At 43.9% G+C, this 19,632-nt stretch overlaps 1 protein-coding gene across 1 annotated transcript in view; it reads right to left on the bottom strand.

The window, feature by feature from the left end:
• Positions 1-6,609: 6,609 nt before the first annotated feature.
• Arpc2 (actin related protein 2/3 complex subunit 2) overlaps positions 6,610-19,632 on the bottom strand; it is a 37,090-nt gene continuing 24,067 nt past the window's right edge. The window contains exons 6-11 of the mRNA XM_090354797.1: positions 16,682-16,868; positions 15,838-15,931; positions 11,764-11,890; positions 9,817-9,917; positions 9,450-9,550; positions 6,610-7,071 (exon numbers count right to left, since the gene is read on the bottom strand). Coding sequence (XP_090210923.1) covers positions 7,047-7,071; positions 9,450-9,550; positions 9,817-9,917; positions 11,764-11,890; positions 15,838-15,931; positions 16,682-16,868 — 635 coding nt within the window. The 3' untranslated portion in view covers positions 6,610-7,046. The remainder of the gene's footprint in view (positions 7,072-9,449; positions 9,551-9,816; positions 9,918-11,763; positions 11,891-15,837; positions 15,932-16,681; positions 16,869-19,632) is intronic.

Below are 19,632 nucleotides of genomic sequence, written 5' to 3'. Positions count from 1 at the left end.
GATCCTACTTGGAGGTCTGAAGCCTGGGAAAATTTACTGCCCTCCACATTATAGGGTTAGCTTTGCCATTCTGAATCTGGGTTCATCTGCACTTTCCTCAACTACTTTCCGAGTTCAGTTATGGTTCATGTATTCATTTACAAATAGCTTGGAGGATGTGGCTTCCTTCCCCTGCATCCCCCATCAGTGCTCGGGTTTGACCTCATGGTCTCATGCTTGTTAGGCATGGGGCTCTGTCACATATGTAACACCATAGAACACCCCTCCCCATTAGCTTGTTTTACTGTTTATTTTTGGTGCCAGTAGTGGAGCTTGAACTCCTTGCCTTATATTCTCACTATGGTTGTTTCGTTTTCCTTTTTTTTTTTTTTTTTGCCAGTCCTGGGCTTGAGCTCAGGGCCTGAGCACTGTCCTTGGACTTTCTCAAGGCTAGAGCTCTACCACTTGAGCCTCAGCACCACTTCTGGCTTTTTTTTCTATGTATGTGGTACCGAGGAATCGAACCCGGGTCTTCATGCATGCTAGGCAAGCACTTTAACCACTAGGCCAAACTCTTGGCCCTCCTTTTCCTTTTTGGTGCTGGAGTTTGAACTAAGGACCTGGGTGCTTTCCCAAGCTTTTGTGCTCAAGGCTGGAGCTCTACAACTTGGGCTACAGCTCCACTTCTAGCTTTTTAGATACTTAACTGGAGATAGCAGTCTCATGGACTTTTCTGCCCCAACTGGCTTTGAACTGTGATCCTCAGATCTCAGCCTCTTGAGTATCTAAGATTACACACTAGAGCCACGGGTGACAGACTGGCTTCTTCTATTACAATTGATATTCTACTACTTGAGCCGTACTTCTACTTCCAGATTTTGCTGGTTAATTGAAAATATTTCAGATTTGTCCTCCCTGGGATGGCTTCAAACAGCATTTCTCAGATGTGAACCTCTTCAATAGAAAGGATTATGGATGTGAGTCACTGGTACTAACCACACTGGTTGTTATTATTTAGATAGAATTTTTCTTTGTTCTCCAACTGGCCTGGATCATGATCCTATTTGTGCTTCCTTGGGTGGCTAGGATGATAGATGTGTAAGACCACCCCCAGCTACTGGTTAAGATGGAATTTCATTAACTTCTTGCTGGGCTCATTCTGAACCATCATCTCCTCATCCCTCCCTACTCCCTAGTAGCTAGGACCATATGCTGGTGCGCCACTATTGGCAGGATATGACCTTTGGCAAGCTACTGCTGGACTCGTCTTCCCACATGTTATTTGGGAACAAAAGAGCGACCACCTTCTGGGGTGGTGTAGTGAATATCAGGGAATTGTAATACCACGCTGGACAGCAATGAGGCAAATGATTCCTCCCTTCTCCGTGGTGTAAGAGGCAGGCACTGGTCCTAGAATGAGAACTGGCTGCAGTCCCATTCTTCAAGCTGTGTGAACTTGGGCAAATTGATCCATTCTTTTGCTATTTCCTCATTAGTAGAATGGAGCTCTAAACTGTACACAGATCTTGTGTATGTTTGTGCTTGTATGTGTGCTGGCACTGAGATCTTGCTTGACTTTCTTGCTCAAGGCTGGAACTCTACCACTTGAGCCACACCTTCACTTCTGGCTTTTTGCTGAGTCTCTCAGATTTGTTTTCCTGGGCTAGCTTTGAACTGGGATCCTCAGATCTCACCCTAGTAAGTAGCTAGGATTACAGGTGAGTCACTGGTATTCAGCATGACAGCTATTGTTATCATTGATATCATTAGGGATTCTGCTTCTATGCACCCATCCCCAGGAAGAAGCAAGAACTCTGTTGAGAAAGTCATTCTATGAAAAGGGAACTGTCACTTCTCCACAGGGAAACTGAGGAAGCGAGGCAGATAGAAAAGAGCAAGCTCCAGGCAGGGGAGCCCAAGGGCAGCTTTGGGTGGAGGAGGAGCCAGCCATACTCCCTTGAGACTAGAAATGGGACCAATCAGACTAAAGCTGGAGGTAACAGGTGCCATGGATCAGGCCTGTAATCCTACTCAGGAGGTTGAGATATGAGGTTTTGCAGTCTGAAGCCAGTTCAGGAGACTCATCTCCAACTAAACATCAAAGAGCTGGAAGTGGGCTGAGAGTTTGGCCTAGTGGTAGAGTGCTTGCTTGGTATGCTTGAAGACCCAGGTTTGATTCCTCAGTACCACATACATAGAAAAAGCCAGAAGTGGTGCTGTGGCTTAAGAAGTAGAGCTCTCAAATTGAGAAAGCCCAAGGACAGTGCTCAGGCCCTGAGTTCAAACCCCAGAGCTGGAAAAAAAAAAAAAAAAAGAAAAAGAAAAAGCTGGAAGGGGCAGTTTGAATGGTAGAACCCTAGCCTTAAGTACAAAAACTCAGGGGCGGTACCCTGGCCCAAGCTCAAGCCCCAGGATTGGAATAAAACAAAAACCTAAGAACACTGAGGTGAAATGAGGACGAGGCAATCTCTTCTCAAAGACAGCAAGAAGCCAGGTGGCTGAATTATGAGGATTACAGTTCAAAGCCGGCCTGGGCTGGAAAAGTCCCTAAGACTCATTCTAATTTACCACTAGAAGACCAAGTGGGTCTGTGGCTCAAAGTGGTAGAGTGGTAGCCCTGAGCAAAAGCCAAGGGGTAGAGCCCAGGCAGAGTTCAAGCCCCAAGGACTGTACAAGTGTGTGTGGGGGGGAAGGGGGGCAGACGACTAGAGGATTTGTGTGTGCTCTTGTGATTTGCCAAAGAGGCTGGAGGGCCCAGCGCTCTGGCAATGGGCCCTATACCACCACTGGGGTCCGGGAGCAGGGCTTCAGTTGTGAAACAATGTAGGAAGAGGAGAGCAGACAGACTCTGACTCATCCTCCAGCGGGCTAGCAAACACCCTCCAGACACACTATCTGGTGGGGCAGAAGTCAGAGGCTCTGGAAGAGTTCAGCCCGGGGTCTGGACAGAAGTGGTGTGGGGCCCCTCAGACGCTGGACTGCCAGGAATAAACAGATGACCCAGTTCCCAGCCCTGGTCTCTTCTTTGAGGCACCCAGGATGTCTGTTTCTTCACTTCTGTCTAAACATTGTGGCATGATATATGAAGGAGTGGGAGCTGGAGAGCCTGAGTTCTGTCCCCCTTTTAGCCCCTTCTTCCTTACCAGAATGTCTGGTTCTTCTCTGAGTCTGTTAGGTCTGGAACTGACTCATCATCTCAAGCTTCTTCCTGCAGCCCACAGGGCTTTCGTCCAAGCTTTCACATGACCTGCTGCTGTCTCCCTGGAGCACATTTGTTGGGTGCCCATCCAAACTCTGGTCCAGAATCCTCCTTGGCTTCCTTGATCCGCTGCCATTCACTTATACATCTTCTCAGTGCCAGGGTGGGCAGGTGTGGTACTCACTCACTCACTTTCTTGGGATCAGGGAGGCAAAAGAATGGGACAAGCTTTCTAGACCCCGATGGTTTTCCTATGTTGCTGCTCAGTAGGTTTCAGACAGGATCGTGCTAGGTAGCCCAAGCTGGCCTAGAACTCACCACCTCCAGAATGCTGGGATTACAAGTGCTCAACAGTCTTAACTCTCCCAAGCAAGAGTGGGTGAATACTTCAGATCTTGTAACTGAGATTGGCTAAGGACCCTGGCAAAAGAAACCTGTTCTCTTGTGAGGTCTACATGGCTTATGCTGTGGTAGCTCACGGTAGAGAACTTGTGAAGCAACAAGTGTGGCAACAATACCCCTGTCCTCTGACCCCAACAAATAGCTGTCTGGGTCAGTGATTACCTTAGGCAGTATTTTCCGTAATCCCCACAAGTAAGCAATATTATTTCAACCTCACCAGAGCTAACACAGGCTCTCTGGTTAGGCCTGAGTTTCTAGGTCAGGACGGGCACGTCACCCTCGGCAATTGTACTTCAAGCTCCACAAAACCCTGACGCCCAGCAGCAAGTGGCATTTCCTTTCCTGGTTTCAACTCCCTTTCCTCTTCCTGTTGTAACTTGACTTCCTGATAAACTGTTAGCTTGTCTAGACCTCAAACATCATCCAGAGCTGGGGATTCCTGCCCTTCCTAGAAATGTCTTTTCCTGGCAATAAAGGCCATCCACTCAGAAGAAAGCACTACTCCCTGAGGAAGGCCTGGAAAGCCCTATGACAGGAGGCTTGCCGTATACATTTCTTTTCATGCTTCTTCTGGGGCTTGAACACAGAACCTTATATTCTCACTTCACTTTTGTTGCTTAAGGCTGGCCTCTTAGCACTTGACCTATACCTTCCCTTCCAGATTTTTGCTGGTTAACTGGAAATAATGCATGAGGTGTTTGTTGGGTTCTATCCCTAGTACCACAAATAAGTGGGTGAATAATTAAAACTCTTATTTCTATGTTGCGACAGAATCTTATCTATTCTCTTCCTGTAAAAACTTGTGGGATAGGTGGTATGTCCAACTACAAAAGAAGCTTTTGTCTGAGAAAACGCAACCGAGTGGCCTGGAACTTTTAGAAAGCAGAATTATATTTAAACCAGTCCCTCCTAAACATTCCCCCCCCACACTTTTTTTTTGGTCAGTCCTGGGGCTTGAACTCAGGATCTGGATTCTGTCCGTGTCTCTCTGTCCTCACAGCTAGTATTCTATCACTTGAGCCATGGTGACACAGTGCCACAATGCCCAGGTCGAACTTCAAGTCCCAGGACTGACCAAAACCCAACAACAACAAAAAATCAAAAACATATCTGAGGACTGCTGTTTGAAATCAGCTTGGGCTGGAAAGTGTGAAATTCTTAGTTCCAATTAGCCAACAAAAAAACTAAAAGTGGAGTTGTGGCTCAACTATAGAGCCTTGAGCAAGAAAGCTGAGGAACAGTTCAAGTCCCGGAAGCAGTGCGTGTGTGGGCGTACACACACAGAGATACAACAGACTACAGAAAACTGGCCAAACGTAGGTGTCAGTGGCTCCTGTCTGTTATCCTAGTTACTTGAGAGGTTGAGATGGGAATAACCATATTTCATAGCTAGTCTGAGCAAAACCCACTCTTTCAACCCATGAAGTGGTGCATGCTTGTCATTCCAAGCTTCGTGGGAGACTGAGATTGGGAAGAACATGTTTTAGGCCAGTCCAAGCAGAGGGAATACACAAGACCCCATCTCTATGGAGGAAAGCTGGAGGTGTGGTGTGTGTCTGTGATCCCCGTAATCATGGCATGGAAGCCTAAAGTAAGCAGAATGCACCTTGGGCCCAACCTCACCAAGCTCAGACAGGAAGTGAGATTATTCCCAAAGAAACAGCAAAAAATAGGGCTGGAGGTATGGCTCAAGCTTCAGCAAGGAGACTCACCAAAAAAAAAAAAAAAAAAAAAAAAAAAAAGATATTGTACTGTCATTCACCATGTCCCTACTGGAGAAACCAGAGAGGAAGGGTATTTCTGATAATTGCATATGAAAATCCATAGTTACCCTCCAAGCGCAAAGTTTAGGAATATGCCAATTGGAGGTATGGCAATTAGTAGCATATCAGCCACAGGCAAACAAGCCATGCAAGAGGGCGTGAGGCAGAGTTCGAGCCTTAAACAAACATACAATTACTAGGAGAGAAGGGGTAACACTGCCCCCCCGTCCCCCCCTCAAAAAAGTACCTATTACCTGACTTCCATAATTGTAACCCCTCTGTACATCACCTTTATTATAATAAATTAAACAAAATTAGCTGGGGGGGCTGGGAGTTTTGCTTAGTGCTAAGAGTGCTTGCCAAGCATGCACGAAGACCCAGGTTCGATTCCTTGGTACCACATACATACATAGGAAAAAAAAAAAATCCAGAAACGGTGCTGTGGTTCAAGTGGTAGAGCTCTAGCCTTGAGAAAAACCCAAGGACAGTGTTCAGGCCCTGAGTCTAAGCCCAGGACTGCTCCCCCCCCCCCCCGCCCAAAAAAAAAAAAACTAGCTGGTGGTAGAAACAAAACAGGAAAACATGCAAGCATGCAACATCAGGACAACCTTCAGACCAAATGACTCCTAACTAAAATTTTCCAAATAGTATTTTACTAGTTTTATTTTGGGGACCAGTGTCCTATGAGGAGACAGGGTGTTCAGCTAGGGTTCCTACTGTTAGGCTGGCACCTCCCAAAGTGAGTTTTGTGAAATAAGCTTTGGGGACATTATGGAAGAGGAAATATGGTATGTTAGTCTGCATTCGATCTACACCTAAATACCCATCAATGTCCTCTGAAACCACACATACCACGGAACAGTTTTGGAAATACCATATATTATTCATAATAAAAGAAGCCATAAACACTTTAATTTGCCTGTTACTATCGGGGAGTTTCCTGGCCACTGAAGACAGGCTTTACGGGAAGCATGCAACCCCATCTGCAACCCCAGCATGTGGGGGCGGAGGCAGGAGGGTTGAGTATTCAAGGCCAGCCTGAGTTACACAGTGAAACCCTGTTGAAAGAGAGGGAAAGGGGCAAGGAAAAAGAGAGAGGAGATAAAGAAAAATGAAAACAAGCATACAGATCCCTGGCTGGATGTTCTGTCCTCTACGGGTGAGGATCCAAACCACATGGTCTGTCTAGCTCAGGCCTAGAGGTTCAGGGCACTGCAGGTCTACTCTTCTCTTTGAGATTCAGTCTAGAAACCCAGCAAATCTTCATTTAAGATAGAAAGATTTTCTTTATTAATGACCCCAACCGTATTTCTTTAGATACAGGAGTTTTGAACTCAAATATTTAGAAGGAAACAAGATTGCATTATCCTGCAACTCATTACCAGTAACATACTGCAAAGCAAAACAGCTCAGAAAAGAGGGTGGGAGGGAAGGGGAACAAGGGAGGGAGGATAAAAGAAAAGGAATTAAAGTTGATCAAGTGGAATTCTTTTTTTTTTTTTTTTTTTTGTTTAACTCTTGGGAACTATGAAGTCCTTGCAAGCACAGCTCGTTTCTGCAGATTATTTTCCAAACGCGTACAAAATGGAACCCAAATGGAGACTCCCTTAAGAACCCGGAGATGCGACATGAAGGGCTACGATTATCCAGTAGCAAGCGGTCCAGCCTTCGATCGCCAATGCCTCCTCCTCTGTTCCCAAGAGTTAGCGGGATGAAAACGTCTTCCCCCTTCAAAAAAGACAGAGCAAAGACTGGTTTCAGCTGTGCTTTCTTTCTACCCCCATATTGGTGGTGGGATACCAAATGGACACCAAGCCAAAAGGAAAGAGATTCCCCAGGCAAAGCTACTGCAACCAACCACAGGGCACAGTCAAGATTTAGCTTTTACAGACTGGTTTTTACTATGCTTCTTCCTGCTTCGCACTTCCAGAGGCCAGCTAGCACCTGTGCTAAACCATAAGCACATTAAATGTACTTTAAATTACAGACGTGACATCGTCCAAAATTTCTGGGCGCTGTCCCTGAGCTCTTCAGCACAAAGCTAGTGCTCTACCACTTTGAGCCATCGTGCTGGCACTCTTCCAGTGTTCTGGTGGTTAACTGAAGATAAGAGGCTCACAGACTTTAGTGCCCATGCTGGCACCTCAAGTGCTGAGCTATACTCAGCTACACTTCAAGCCTGCTTTTGATACTACAAATTTTTAGAGCAGTGTCTTACTTTCTGCCTGGCATACGCCTGAATCATAATCTACCTTTTGGCTTCCTGTCATTGCTAGGATCATAGATTTCCTACTGTGTCCAACTTTCTTTATCTTTTTTTTTTTGGCCAGTCCTGAGGCACTTGAACTTAGGGACTAGGCACTGTCCTTAAGGTTTCTCAGGGCTAGCACTCTATCACTTGAACCACAGCATCATTTCTGACTTTTTCTGTGTATGTGGTACCAAGGAGTGTAATCCAGGGCTTTGTGCATGCTAGGCAAGCACTCTATTACTAGGCTGCTCTGGCCCCTCCAACTTTCTTTTCTTGGAGATGGAGTTTCATGGACTTTTCTGCTGGCGATGGCCTGCCAATTTGATCCTTCCAACTCAGCCTTCTAAGTAACTTGGAATGATAGGTATATACTCAGCTACAAGTTGAGAAGCGGGTGAACCCTCCCCCACATCAAGGCTGGCTCTGAACTGTCACTTTTCTGTTTTCAGCCTTCCAAGTAGCTAGGGTCCAAGTATGAATCACTGGTGCTCAACTTTGATTTTATGTAATTGTATTTTATGGTTTGGATAATGCATAGAGGGGCTAGTTACATTCATCAGGTAGTGGGTACCTTACTTCTTCAAACTTGATACCCCTTCTCATGTTTTTGTCCCGTTTCCCTCCCCGCCTCCTAGTTCGCTGGGTTTTTGTTTTTTTGAGACAGTCTCACTAGTGTTGCTCAGTCTGATCTTGAACTCCTGGGCTAAGTAAGTAAAGGAATCTTCCTACTTCAGCCTCACAAGTAGGTCAACCACAGCAAGGGCCACCTGGATTCTCTGCTTTGATGGTTGACTAGGGCAAGTTTCCTTCTGATTATACCCAACTGCCAGTTCACCTTGCCACTACTCAACTGCGTCCTGATCCTGGGCCCTAAAAATGGCATGGAATCAACTGCCTTGCACTTGAGGTCACCAAAGTGGTACCCGTGAGAAAAGCATTCCTGTGATGAACAAGCAAGAAACAAACTGCAGACAGTAGGGTGGAAGCAAGGTTGTAAAGGGCAACAAGAGCTCATGAATCCTGGTACATGCTTGATAGCACCTTATTTGTAGATATCCTGCTTTTTGAAGATATCCTATGAGGCTGCCACTTGACACTGCTGAACGCTAGTCCTAAGGCTCTGGATGACAGCACAGAACCAATAATAGAAAGGCTTCTAACCAGAGTCCGCTTTGTATAGCTGCCTGATGTTCCTATGACTAAAAACCCTCACAAATTTCAGCACTCACTCAGACACCATTCATCCTTTCAAATGGTAGCAGAAACTAACTTAGTAGAACAGGCGTTATATGCCAGGGGAAGGAGCTTGAAGTCTACCAAAGACAATTTCTAGGTCTCTCTTCCATGCTGAGCCACACTGCTTGCAGTTGTGCTCATGGTTTTCATCCCTGATGAAGGGAGCCTTCCTCCCCATGCCATTTTCTTGCTGAGAAGCAGAGCAGAAGAAACACTTTGAGAGTGGTTCCAGGTCCAAATACAACTAAATGTCGTTAAGTGATTTTCTCTATTTTTCTAGCAACAACAGAAAGATAAGAACAACTTTTCAATTCAAACCCAAAGACGCTAACTTCTTTATAAAAAAGAAAAATTTATTTCTCCTGGGCTTGAGCTCCAGCACCATTTCCAGCTTTTTTCTATGTATATGGTACTGAGGAATCGAACCCAGGTCTCCGTATATGCTAGGCAAGCACTCTACCACTAGGCCCATAGCTGATGTTCTTATAGCTTACAAAGATCCAACAGGAATTCCAACCCTGCTGGACTTTCCCATCTCACTGCCCAGAAGGGTCGGGATGCCAGTACTCACTATTTACTAGCTGAGCTAGGAAGGAGAAAGTAGTCTTGCCCTACTTACGTGATTGTTTTCATTTCTTTTTTCTCAGCATCTGGGCGTGCACGGTTGAGCACCTTAAGGAAATCTGATGTTTTTGCCCGCATACGTGTGTGAATATAGGCCTAGAAGCAAACAGAATCATCTTGGTCTAGAAGATCACTTTGCTTTCATGAGGAAAAGCCACTGGGAAAGCTTAGGCATATACTGTGGGCATAGACCCAAGATATCACACAAGGGAAGCAGGACAGGGAAAGAGATGACTGTACTACCTTTCTCTGGCAGTACTGAGACATGAATGGAAGGCCTCAATTAAGCAAGGTGAATGTTCTACCACTGTTCTACATGCCTGACAATGAGCTGATTGTTGAGATGCTGGCAGGACCCTCACCTTGGAGCACTTGATGTGGTAATGCAGGTAGTCCCGGAACGTGTGTATCAGGTTGATGGTATTGTCTCGAGCGGTGGCATTGGTGTGGCGAGGGAACAGCACTGAGGGGTGAGAAAAAGGGCATCAGGAGAGCTAGAAGAACAGCAGCCACAACTAACCTCTCTTCCCTCTCTTCACATAGGCCAAACATCTTGCTTTGCTATTCCCAAAACTTTGACAGGGCTTTGTCTTTGAAATAAGGAGGTAGTAAACAGCATGTTCAGGGGCAGTGCCAATAAGCACAAAGGAACTCATCATGACAGAAAAACAGGCATGATCCTGAGCAACTTGGATCCTTGGTGCTCTATTTTTTCCCCCTCCCAGTCCTGGGCTTGAACTCAGGGCCTGAGCACTGTCCTTGGACTTTCTCAAGGCTAGAGCTCTACCAGTTGAGCCTCAGCACTACTTCTGGCTTTTTTTCTGTGTATGTGGTAAGGAGGAATCGAACCTGGGTCTTCATGCATGCTGGGCAAGCACTCTGGACTTTACTAGGCCAAACTCCTGGCCCCGGTGTTCTATTCTATAGAATAAGCTGCCAGAGAAACTAGATCCACTGAATATCCAATATGCTTGCTGTGAGAAACTGACACTGAAGTCTAAGGACTGAAACCATTTAGACATGCCAAGCTCTGACCGCCTATGGACCTGCATCCTCCCTTTCTCTTGAACTTTTTTGTTTATTGTTTATACCTATTCTACTCACTGATTAGAGTTCTATGAGATTAAAATGAAAAGGAGTAAGAAAGGGTGGGACTTCTGTGTTGTTTGTCCTGGCTAAATAGAACATTAGGAGGACTAGATTTTAAACAAGCTAGGATGTATGTTAACTGTAGGTTTATCATAATTTCATATACCATAAAGAAAGAAATGCTGTTAAGTAAATTGTGACATGAGAGGCATTTCAACTTCAAGGGTAACTATGGAGAAAAAAATTTATAGCTTATATTTTATTTATTTTTTCATTTTCTATTTTTTTTGCCAGTCCTGGGCTTGAGCTCAGGGCCTGAGCACTGTTCTTGGACTTTCTCAAGGCTAGAGCTCTATCACTTGAGCTTCAGCACCACTCCCGGCTTTTTTTTTGTATGTATGTGGTACCGAGGAATGGAACCAGGCATTTGTGCATGCTAAGCAAGCACTCTATCACTAGGCCAAACTCCCGGCCCTAAGCTTATGTTTTAAAAAAAAAATTATGTCATGCTGGGTACGGTGGCTCTTAATCCTTGCTACTCAGGAGGCTGAGATCTGGGGATCAAAGTTCAAAGCCAGTCTTGGGCACTAAAGTTTGTGAGACTCTTATCTCTCTAATTAACCACCAGAAAAAATCTGAAAATGGCACTGTAGCTCAAGGTAAGGACACTGGGCAGGTCCAGAGTTCAAGTCCTACAATCAAAAAAAAAAATTATAATTTATGTCACCTCATTCATCACCAAAAAGGAGATATACTGTCAGCTCAAAGAAATTAAAACCTCACAAAAGCCATTTTAGGGGCATTAGGTGCTGGGAGGGATGAGCGGTCAGCTATCATGATCTGCTAGCTCACAATGCTGATGCAATTGAATCAAGGAGAGAATCAGCAAATCATGGCTGTGCCAGGCTGAAAAATAAAACCCCCCAGCATTACCAAATGAGGTAGCTCCATCTAACTGCTTAGCTGTGCCCAGAAGCTACCACTTTTCCTTATGACTTAAGAAAAGCAGAAAAAATGACTACTATATCAAAATAGCACCTTGCTTACTCTGTAATCTGTACCCTATGATAATCCTTGTACTGTCACTGCAGTGGCAACAGGAAAAAGATGGCAGAGTTGCCTTTACCCACTTAACATGCTAATCAAGAAGACCCAGATTTTGTCATTCTGTCTTTGTGAACTCATTAAGCCTGTTGGTATGGCAACTACACCCAGCTCACCAAAGGTGATGTAGCCAATATTGTCGCCCACAGCAGCATCTGTGTCTTTCAGCTCCAGAGGAGGTTCCCTGTGGCTAAAAAGGACCTGGGGGGCTGTGTGGCTGGCTCTGCGTCCTTCTTTGAACTCCTATGGAAACAAAACCAAAGCTGATAAAGCCGATATAGCACGAGCAGTAATTTTTTTTTTTTTTTTGGCCAGTCCTGGGCTTGAGCTCAGGGCCTGAGCACTGTCCTTGGCTTTCTCAAGACCAGAGCTCTACCACTTCAGCCTCAGCACCACTTCTGGCTTCTTTTCTATGTATGCAGACCTGGGTCTTCATGTATGCTAGGCAAGCACTCTACCACTAGGCCAAACTCCCAGCCCATGAGCAGCAATTTCTGTTATGAGTCTGCACTATGTGCTGTGGCCTTGTCAACTTCTGGACCAACAGATGATTAAAAATAATCACAAGTGCTGGCCACTATCGCTACATCTTAGATTCAAAAATGAAAGATTATCCTAGCTACTCAGGAGGGTGAGATGTGAGGATCAAGGTTCAAAGCCAGCCTGACTACTAAAGACACTAAAGACTGCAAGACTGTTATCTCTAATTAACCACTAGAAAATTGGAAGTGGCACTGTGGCTCCAGGGGTATGGTGGTAGCCTTGAGCTCAAGAGGTCTGGGACAACACCCAGGCCCAGAGTTCAAGCCCAGTGATAAAAAAAAGAGAAAGAGTGCTAGGCACCTGTGGTTCATGCCTGTAATCTTAAGCTACTCAGGAACCTAAGATCTCTGAGCTTTGTGGTCCAAAGCCAGCCCACATAGGAAAGTCCATGAGACTATTATCTCCAAGCAACCACCAAAATGCTGGAAATGGATTTATATGGCTTAAGTGGCAAAGTACTAGTTAAGTGAAAAAGCTTAGGGACAGTACTCTCAATCTGAGATCTAGGTCTAGCATTAAAAACCACACCAACTTTATACATCACCTTTAAAATAACAATTTGAAAAGTTGTTAAAAAAAAAAAAAAGCAAACAAGCCAGCACAGTGGCTCATGCCTGTAATCCTAGCTACTCAGGAGGCTTAGCTCTGAAGATCAAGGCTCAAAGGCAGCCCAGGCACAAAAGGACCTGAGACTCTTAGCTCCAATTAACCTCTAGAAAATGGGAGGTGGGGGTAGGCTCAAGGGTAGGGTGGTATCCTTGAGCTGAAGAGCTTAGGGACAGTGCCCAGGCAGAGTCCAAGACCCATGACCATCTCCCCCACCCTCAGAAAAAAAAAACAAACAAACAAACAAAAAAAAAAAACAAACAAGCCTGACAACACACTCTGGATAATATGCACTCATTTACTTTTGGTGGGAGAGCAACAGGCCTTATGGAGAAGAGCCTGGCAGCATGCTGAGCTGGGAACCCTGGGTCCATCCATAATCTTGGTGTAGATACTGCCAGGCTCTTCTCCATAAGGCCTGTTGCCTCTAGATCTAGAAGGGTGGGAGGCAGATGGTTGAGCCGGTTGAGCCCAGCCTTTTTATAATCCTAGATACTATATAGCTTACAGAGCACCAGAACAGTCACTAAATGGAACACGAGTAGTGCAAAAAAAAAAAGCAACAGGCTTTCCTTTTCCTTTATGGGAGATGTCCTATCACATGGACATCACATGAAGTGTAAATAACATGCAAAAAGATTCCCAATTGTTTTACCAAACAAATCTCCAAAAAACTCTTCAAGATTAAGAGCTGTTTAAGTATAAAATAAGCTGGGTTTTCCTAGAATGAAATGGAACAAGACTGGTAAGAAATTTAGCCAAATCTAATCATAGCTTTTAAAATTAGTTTTTAGTTTGGACTTAGCCCAATTTCTGAGCTACTGTGTTGAAGTAATTCCCCTGTTGCTGCAGGAAAAGTTGATGACATTGCTGTCTATAGAGGCTTTGCTTTCAGGACCTAAGAAATGTGTTTATGTGTCTGTTTATATCTAAAGTTCCATATAAATTAAATGCTAAAGTGTCAACGTTCTAATTTTTATGCAAAGGGATTCCCAAAATAGTTTAACTAGCTAAAACAAAGCCACTAGAGATGAAGCAAATTGTGGAGATCATTTTGAAGATGCCCTTGAGTCACTTACAAGGCTATTATAGTAGGAATGGCTGTTTTCCAACTCTTATTTGGCAAAAAACTATTTCAGAATTTGAAAAAAATCTTATCAACCTACCAAGGAACAGAATGAATCTATGAAGGTCTAAAAACTTAACCACTGTACTAGACTGAATGCTAATGCATTTCAGGAGAAACCCAGTTTGTACACCATTTCACCAAGGTGCTCTTATGTTCTAGTACCAGAAACTGGCTAGCAGACAAGATGACACCGTCAAAATAGATTATGAGCTGAGTTCAACTACACTAAAAATCCAAGGCACGCTGTAGTGACTCAAACTCAGGTGCCCAGGCTTTCCCATCAGGTTGGTAACTACATCTAATAGAATTTTCCACTTCAAAATTTGCTATAGGGCCTGGGAACGTGGCTTAGTGGTAAAGTGTTTGCCTAGAATGCATAAAGCCCTAGGTTTGATTCCTCAGCACACCACATAAACAGAAAATGCCAGAAGTGATGCTGTGGCTCAAATAGTAGAGTGCTAGTTTTTGTTCTGTTTTGTTTTTTTGGTCAGTCATGGGACTTCTACTCTGGGCCTGGGTTTTGTCTCTAAGCTCTTCAGCTCAAAGCTACCACCCTAGCCCTTGAGCCACAGACCACTTCCCATTTTCTGGTGGTTAACTGGAGATAAGAGTCTCATGGACTTTAGTCCCCGGGCTGGCTTTGAACTGTGATCCTCAGATCTCAGCCTCCTGGAGTAGTTGGATTAAAGCTGTAAGCCAGCAGCACCCGGCAGGGTACTAGCTGCCCGGCAGAACAAAAAGAAGCTCAGGGACAGTGCTCAAGTAGCGAGTTCAAGCCCCAGGACTGGCAAAAAAAAAAAAAATTTGTTATGTACCATCCTGAAAAAAAACACTCAGGACTAATCCAAACCAAGAATAGAACTTGCTACGAACCTAAGCAAAACAAGATGTCAGGAGATGTGATTAAATTTTAGGTCAAAAAACCTCATGGTAACCAGGCACTGTAACCATAACTATAAGCCTAGCTACTCAGGAGACTGAAATATGAGGACTACAGTTCAAAGCCAACCTGGCCAGGAAAATCTGGGACACTTTTTAAAAAATATTGGTCATGGGGCTTGAACTCCAGGCTTGGGTTTTGCCCCTGAGCTTTTTTGTTCAAGGCTAGCACTCTACTACTTTGAGCCACAGTGGCACTTCTGGATTTCTGGTGGTTAACTGGAGGTAAGAGTTTCGAGTTTCATGGACTTTCCTGGCTGTCTTTGAACTGCAATCTTCAGATCTTAGCTGCCTGAGTAGCTAGAATTATAAGTGTGACCCACCAGCACCCAGCCTCTATGACACTCATCACTAATCAACCACCTCCCTCAAAAAGCTGAAAGTAGAGCTGTGGCTCAAGTGGTAAGTAGATCACTAGCCTTAAGCACAAAAACTCAGTGACAGGACCCAGGCCTTGAGTTCAAGTCCAGGACTGACATAAAAAAAACAACCAATCAAACAACACACTCATGATAGGAAGAATACACATTATTCATTCATAATCTAGAGTATTTAATAGCATCCAAATCATTTCTCATCCAGAACCAGGCATAAAGATATGGCTTTAGTAGTCGATTGCCTGCTATAGCAGCAAGTACAAGGCTGAATTCAAACCCTGGTACTACAGAAAGGTCAAAACCACTAAGTAAAAATAGAATATTCAGTGAATGTTACTAACTCCTCAGAATCAACAGAGGTGCTAGTTCTCTTCCTCATCTTTTTTTTTTGGGGGGGAAGGGGGGGTCAGGAATACCAGGTCAAGGAACTTAGCCCAAAATGGCCTCAAACTCTCAGATTGCTTGTTCTGCTTCCTGAGCATCTGGAGCATCTGAGCATGTGCCACCATACATGACTTGGTTTTTTGCTTAAGGTGCATTTTGATGCACAGGCATAAAATCACCATACCATTACCCTGAAGACGTCTGCACCATACCTGCATGAACACCTTTCCAATGACCACATCATCATCATCTTTAAACACTGTGCTGAAAACTACCGTGACTCTGTCCTTTTTAGATTCAACATACCTGTGGGGGGGAAAACCAGGAGAGTTAAGTACAGAATTACAATGGGGTTTCACAAGTAGAAGGCTAAATCCTAAATTTCTGAATCCATAACACAAAGACTAGCATTTACAGTTAAGGAAGTCAGGGATAAAGGGAATCCCAAGTAGGAAATAGAAATGATCAAAGTGACCCTTATTAACTTATAAAATATGACACAGAATCTTAAGTTTTCAAAGTAGCACTAACAATAACTTTATTTTTTGGGGGCTTGAACAAAAGGCCTGGGCACTGTCCCTGAGCTTTTCTGCTCAAGGCTAGTGTTCTACTAATTGAGTCATAGTTCCACTCCTAGCTTTTTTGGGAAGTTAATTAGAGATAAAAGTCTCAGGCTTTCATGTCCAAGTTGGCTGCACTCAAATCTCAGCCTCCTGAATAGGCAGGATTACAGTATGCCACCAGAACACCACTTACAATAAACTTTATTTCTTAGTATACATGAGATTGATGGAGATAACTCAAAGAGCTTCAATAACAGAATCCATGGTCAGTTTTGCTGTCTGATTATCAGGAATACACTGTTAACACAGGATTCAGAATTTTCTTTCATCTTTTGTCAATTGTGAAGAGCAGAAGCACTCCTATTTCTTGCCACTATTATTTCATGAGAAGACTGTTTCAGAGGGAGGGTTTCAGGTTTGACTGAACTATTCCCTAAGTGCCACCCAGCTGTGACAGCCGTAATCCAGCTTGAAAAGCACATTCCATACTTACATGGTCTCATCATCCCTATAATGGATAACAGCTCTGTTTTCTCCTTCTTTGCCCTCTTCTTGGAACTGGAAGTACTTTTCAAAGACAGAGGCAAAACAATTTCTCTTCAACATGCCAGCCTGATGCACGATAGAATCCTTGGAAGGTGGCAGATTTTCAAGGTCATATAGCAAAGAAACATTGTATCCTGGAGGGAAAAGACAAATTACTGAGAAGTTACTGGATACATCAGAATGTCACACTAAAACACTTTTTGTACAACTAATGCTGATAAAAATAAATAAAAATTAATTTCTGTTAAGCAATCAGCATCTAGAGATAATTACATAAAACACTTTTTTTCAGGTTCTGATGACATGTCATTTTGTGTCACCATCACTTATCTCATACAGCAAAATGAAGCAAAACAAAAGCTTGGTAAATGCTAATAAATGCTAAGCAAAATTCTGAATCAGTATTAAAAATGATTGATTGCAAATAAGGATTATGAGGAAGGTATAATCTAGAAACTTCAATTAGAAATTCAGTGTTTCTGATTTTTTTTCCCCTTGGTTGGTTGTGGGGCTTAAACTCAGGGCCTGAACACTATTTCTGAGCTTGTTTGCTCAAGGCTAATTGTCAGAAGTTCCACTTCTGACTTTTTGGTGGTTTAATAGTAAAAGTGTCAAGGATGTTCCTTCCCCAGCAGGCTATGAATCTTGGTTGTCAGATCTCAGCCTCGTGAATAGCTTTCTTCCTTCCTTCCTTTCTTTTTTGGCTAGTACAGGGCCTGGGCACTGTCCTTGGACAAAATAATTTTGTTCAAGGCCAGAGCTATGCCATCTGAGTCAACAGCACCACTTCCAGCTTTTTCTGTGTATGTGGTACTAAGGAATCACCCAAGGCTATTTGTACATGCTAGGTGAGCACTCTACCACGAGGCTACTCTCCCAGCCCCCTATTTTTCTTTGATAACTTCCATTTGACTACCCTGTAACATTATCTTTTTTCTTTTTCTTTTGTTGGTTATGGGGCTTGAACTCTGGGTCTAGACATTATCCCTGAGCTCTTCAGCTCAAGGCTAGTGCTCTACTACTTTGAGCCATAACAGCTTCACTTCCAGGTTTCTGGTGGTTAACTGGAGATAAGAGTCTCACAGACTTTTGTGCTGGGGTTGGCTTTGAATTGCAATCTTTTAGATCTCAGCCTCCTGATCAGCTACAATTGCAGGCATGAGCCACCAGTGCCCCGCTCACTGTAAAATTTTCATGTGATCCCCTAGATTAAAATAAAGAGATTCAATAAGGACACTGAACTTAAGAGTCTTGTGTTTTTTTGTTTTGCTGGTCCTGGGGACTGAACTCAGGGCCTGAGCTCTGTCCTTGGGCTTTCCTCAAGATTAGTGCTCTACCACTTGAGCCACAGCACCACTTCCGGCTTTTCTATGCATGTAGTACTGAGGAACTGAACCCCGGTCTTCATGCATGCTACCACTAGGCCAAACTCCCAGCCCCCAGAGTCTTGTGTTCTTCTTGTTTAGCATTTCTGCTAAAGGTTGGAGTTCTACCGCTTAAGCTACAGCTCTACTTCTACCTTTTTGTTTGTTAACTGGAGGTAAGAGTCTCTCAGATTTATCTGCCTGGATTGGCTTTGAACCTTGTTACTCAGATCTTAGCCACTCATTCCAGAGTGGCATGAACAATCAGTGCCTGGCAGTGTAACTTCATTTTAAAGGAAAAAAGGAGGCTCAAAGAAGCAGTGATATGGTGAATACAGGAATGCATATGGGTAGAGGCTATTCTATTTTAAACTGAACAAGATAAGGTCCAAATTCTGGTTGTATTACCATATGACTTTGGAAAATTACCCAATCTTTACAATTTCCTTATCTTATTAAATAGACAGAGGAGACTGTTGTGGGCATTAAAAGAACATAAAAGGGCAAGGACCGGGAGTTTGGCCCAGAGGTAGAGTGCTTGCCTAGCATGCACAAAGGCCCAGGTTCAATTCCTTGGTACCACATACATAGCAAAAAGCCAGAAGTGGTGCTGTGGCTCAAGTGGTAGAGCCCTAGCCTTGAGAAAATCCAGGGACAGTGCTCAGGCCCTGAGCCCAAGCCCAGGACTGGCAAAAAAACAAAACAAAACAAAAAAAGGGCCGGGTTCCAGTGGCTCACACCTGCAATCCTAGCTATTCAGGAGGCTGAGATCTGAGGATCATGGTTCAAAGCCAGCCTGGGACCAAAAGTCTGTGAGACTCCAATTAACCACGAGAAAACCGGAAGTGGTGCTGTGGCTCATGTGGAAGGGCTCTAGCCTTGGGCTGAAGAGCTCAGGAACAGTTCCCAGGCTGAGTTCAAGCCCCATGGCCAAAAAGAAAAAAAAAAAAAATCAAAGAAGCTAGAAGTGGAGGTATCACTCAAGTGGTAAACCACTAGTTTTGAGCATAAAAAGCTCAGGGACAGCACCCAGGGCCCTGAGTTTAAGACCTAAGAGGGGGAGGGTGAGAAAGAATAAAAGAAAAGAAAGTGTGTGTGGGGGGGTAATGGGTACCAAGACATGTGAAAGGGTATCAATGTATGTGAATTAATGCACCTTCTATCTGGCAAATATCATGTAATCCTTTTACTAATTACAATAAAAAAAATAAAATTAAAAAAAATAAAAGAAAGTGGGCATGGCGGTACATGCCTGTAATCAGAGAATTAGTGAGGCTAAGGCAGAAGGATTCGGAGTTCCAGGCCAGCCTGAATTATAAAGCAAGACTCTTATCGCCAAAGGAAAGCACCCGAAATATAGTGGGCTGTCAATAAATAGGGCAGAACAGGGATGAAATCTAGGTCTGCTAATCACGACTACTATGCCTTGCCTCCTTCAAAGCATGGTGCCTATGAATTCCAGGAAATGGGTTAGAATATTTGATTACATAGTCAAACAATTAATAGTGCTCCCAAACTTACAGAGGCTTTTGCA

The sequence above is a fragment of the Megascapheus bottae genome, chromosome 21 (genome assembly GCF_031878675.1).
Source record: "Megascapheus bottae isolate mThoBot1 chromosome 21, mThoBot2.hap1, whole genome shotgun sequence".
In the NCBI taxonomy this organism is placed as follows: Eukaryota; Metazoa; Chordata; class Mammalia; order Rodentia; family Geomyidae; genus Megascapheus; species Megascapheus bottae.
The sequence above is the reverse complement of the archived record's forward strand: the minus strand, read 5'-3'. Positions and strand labels throughout refer to the sequence as shown.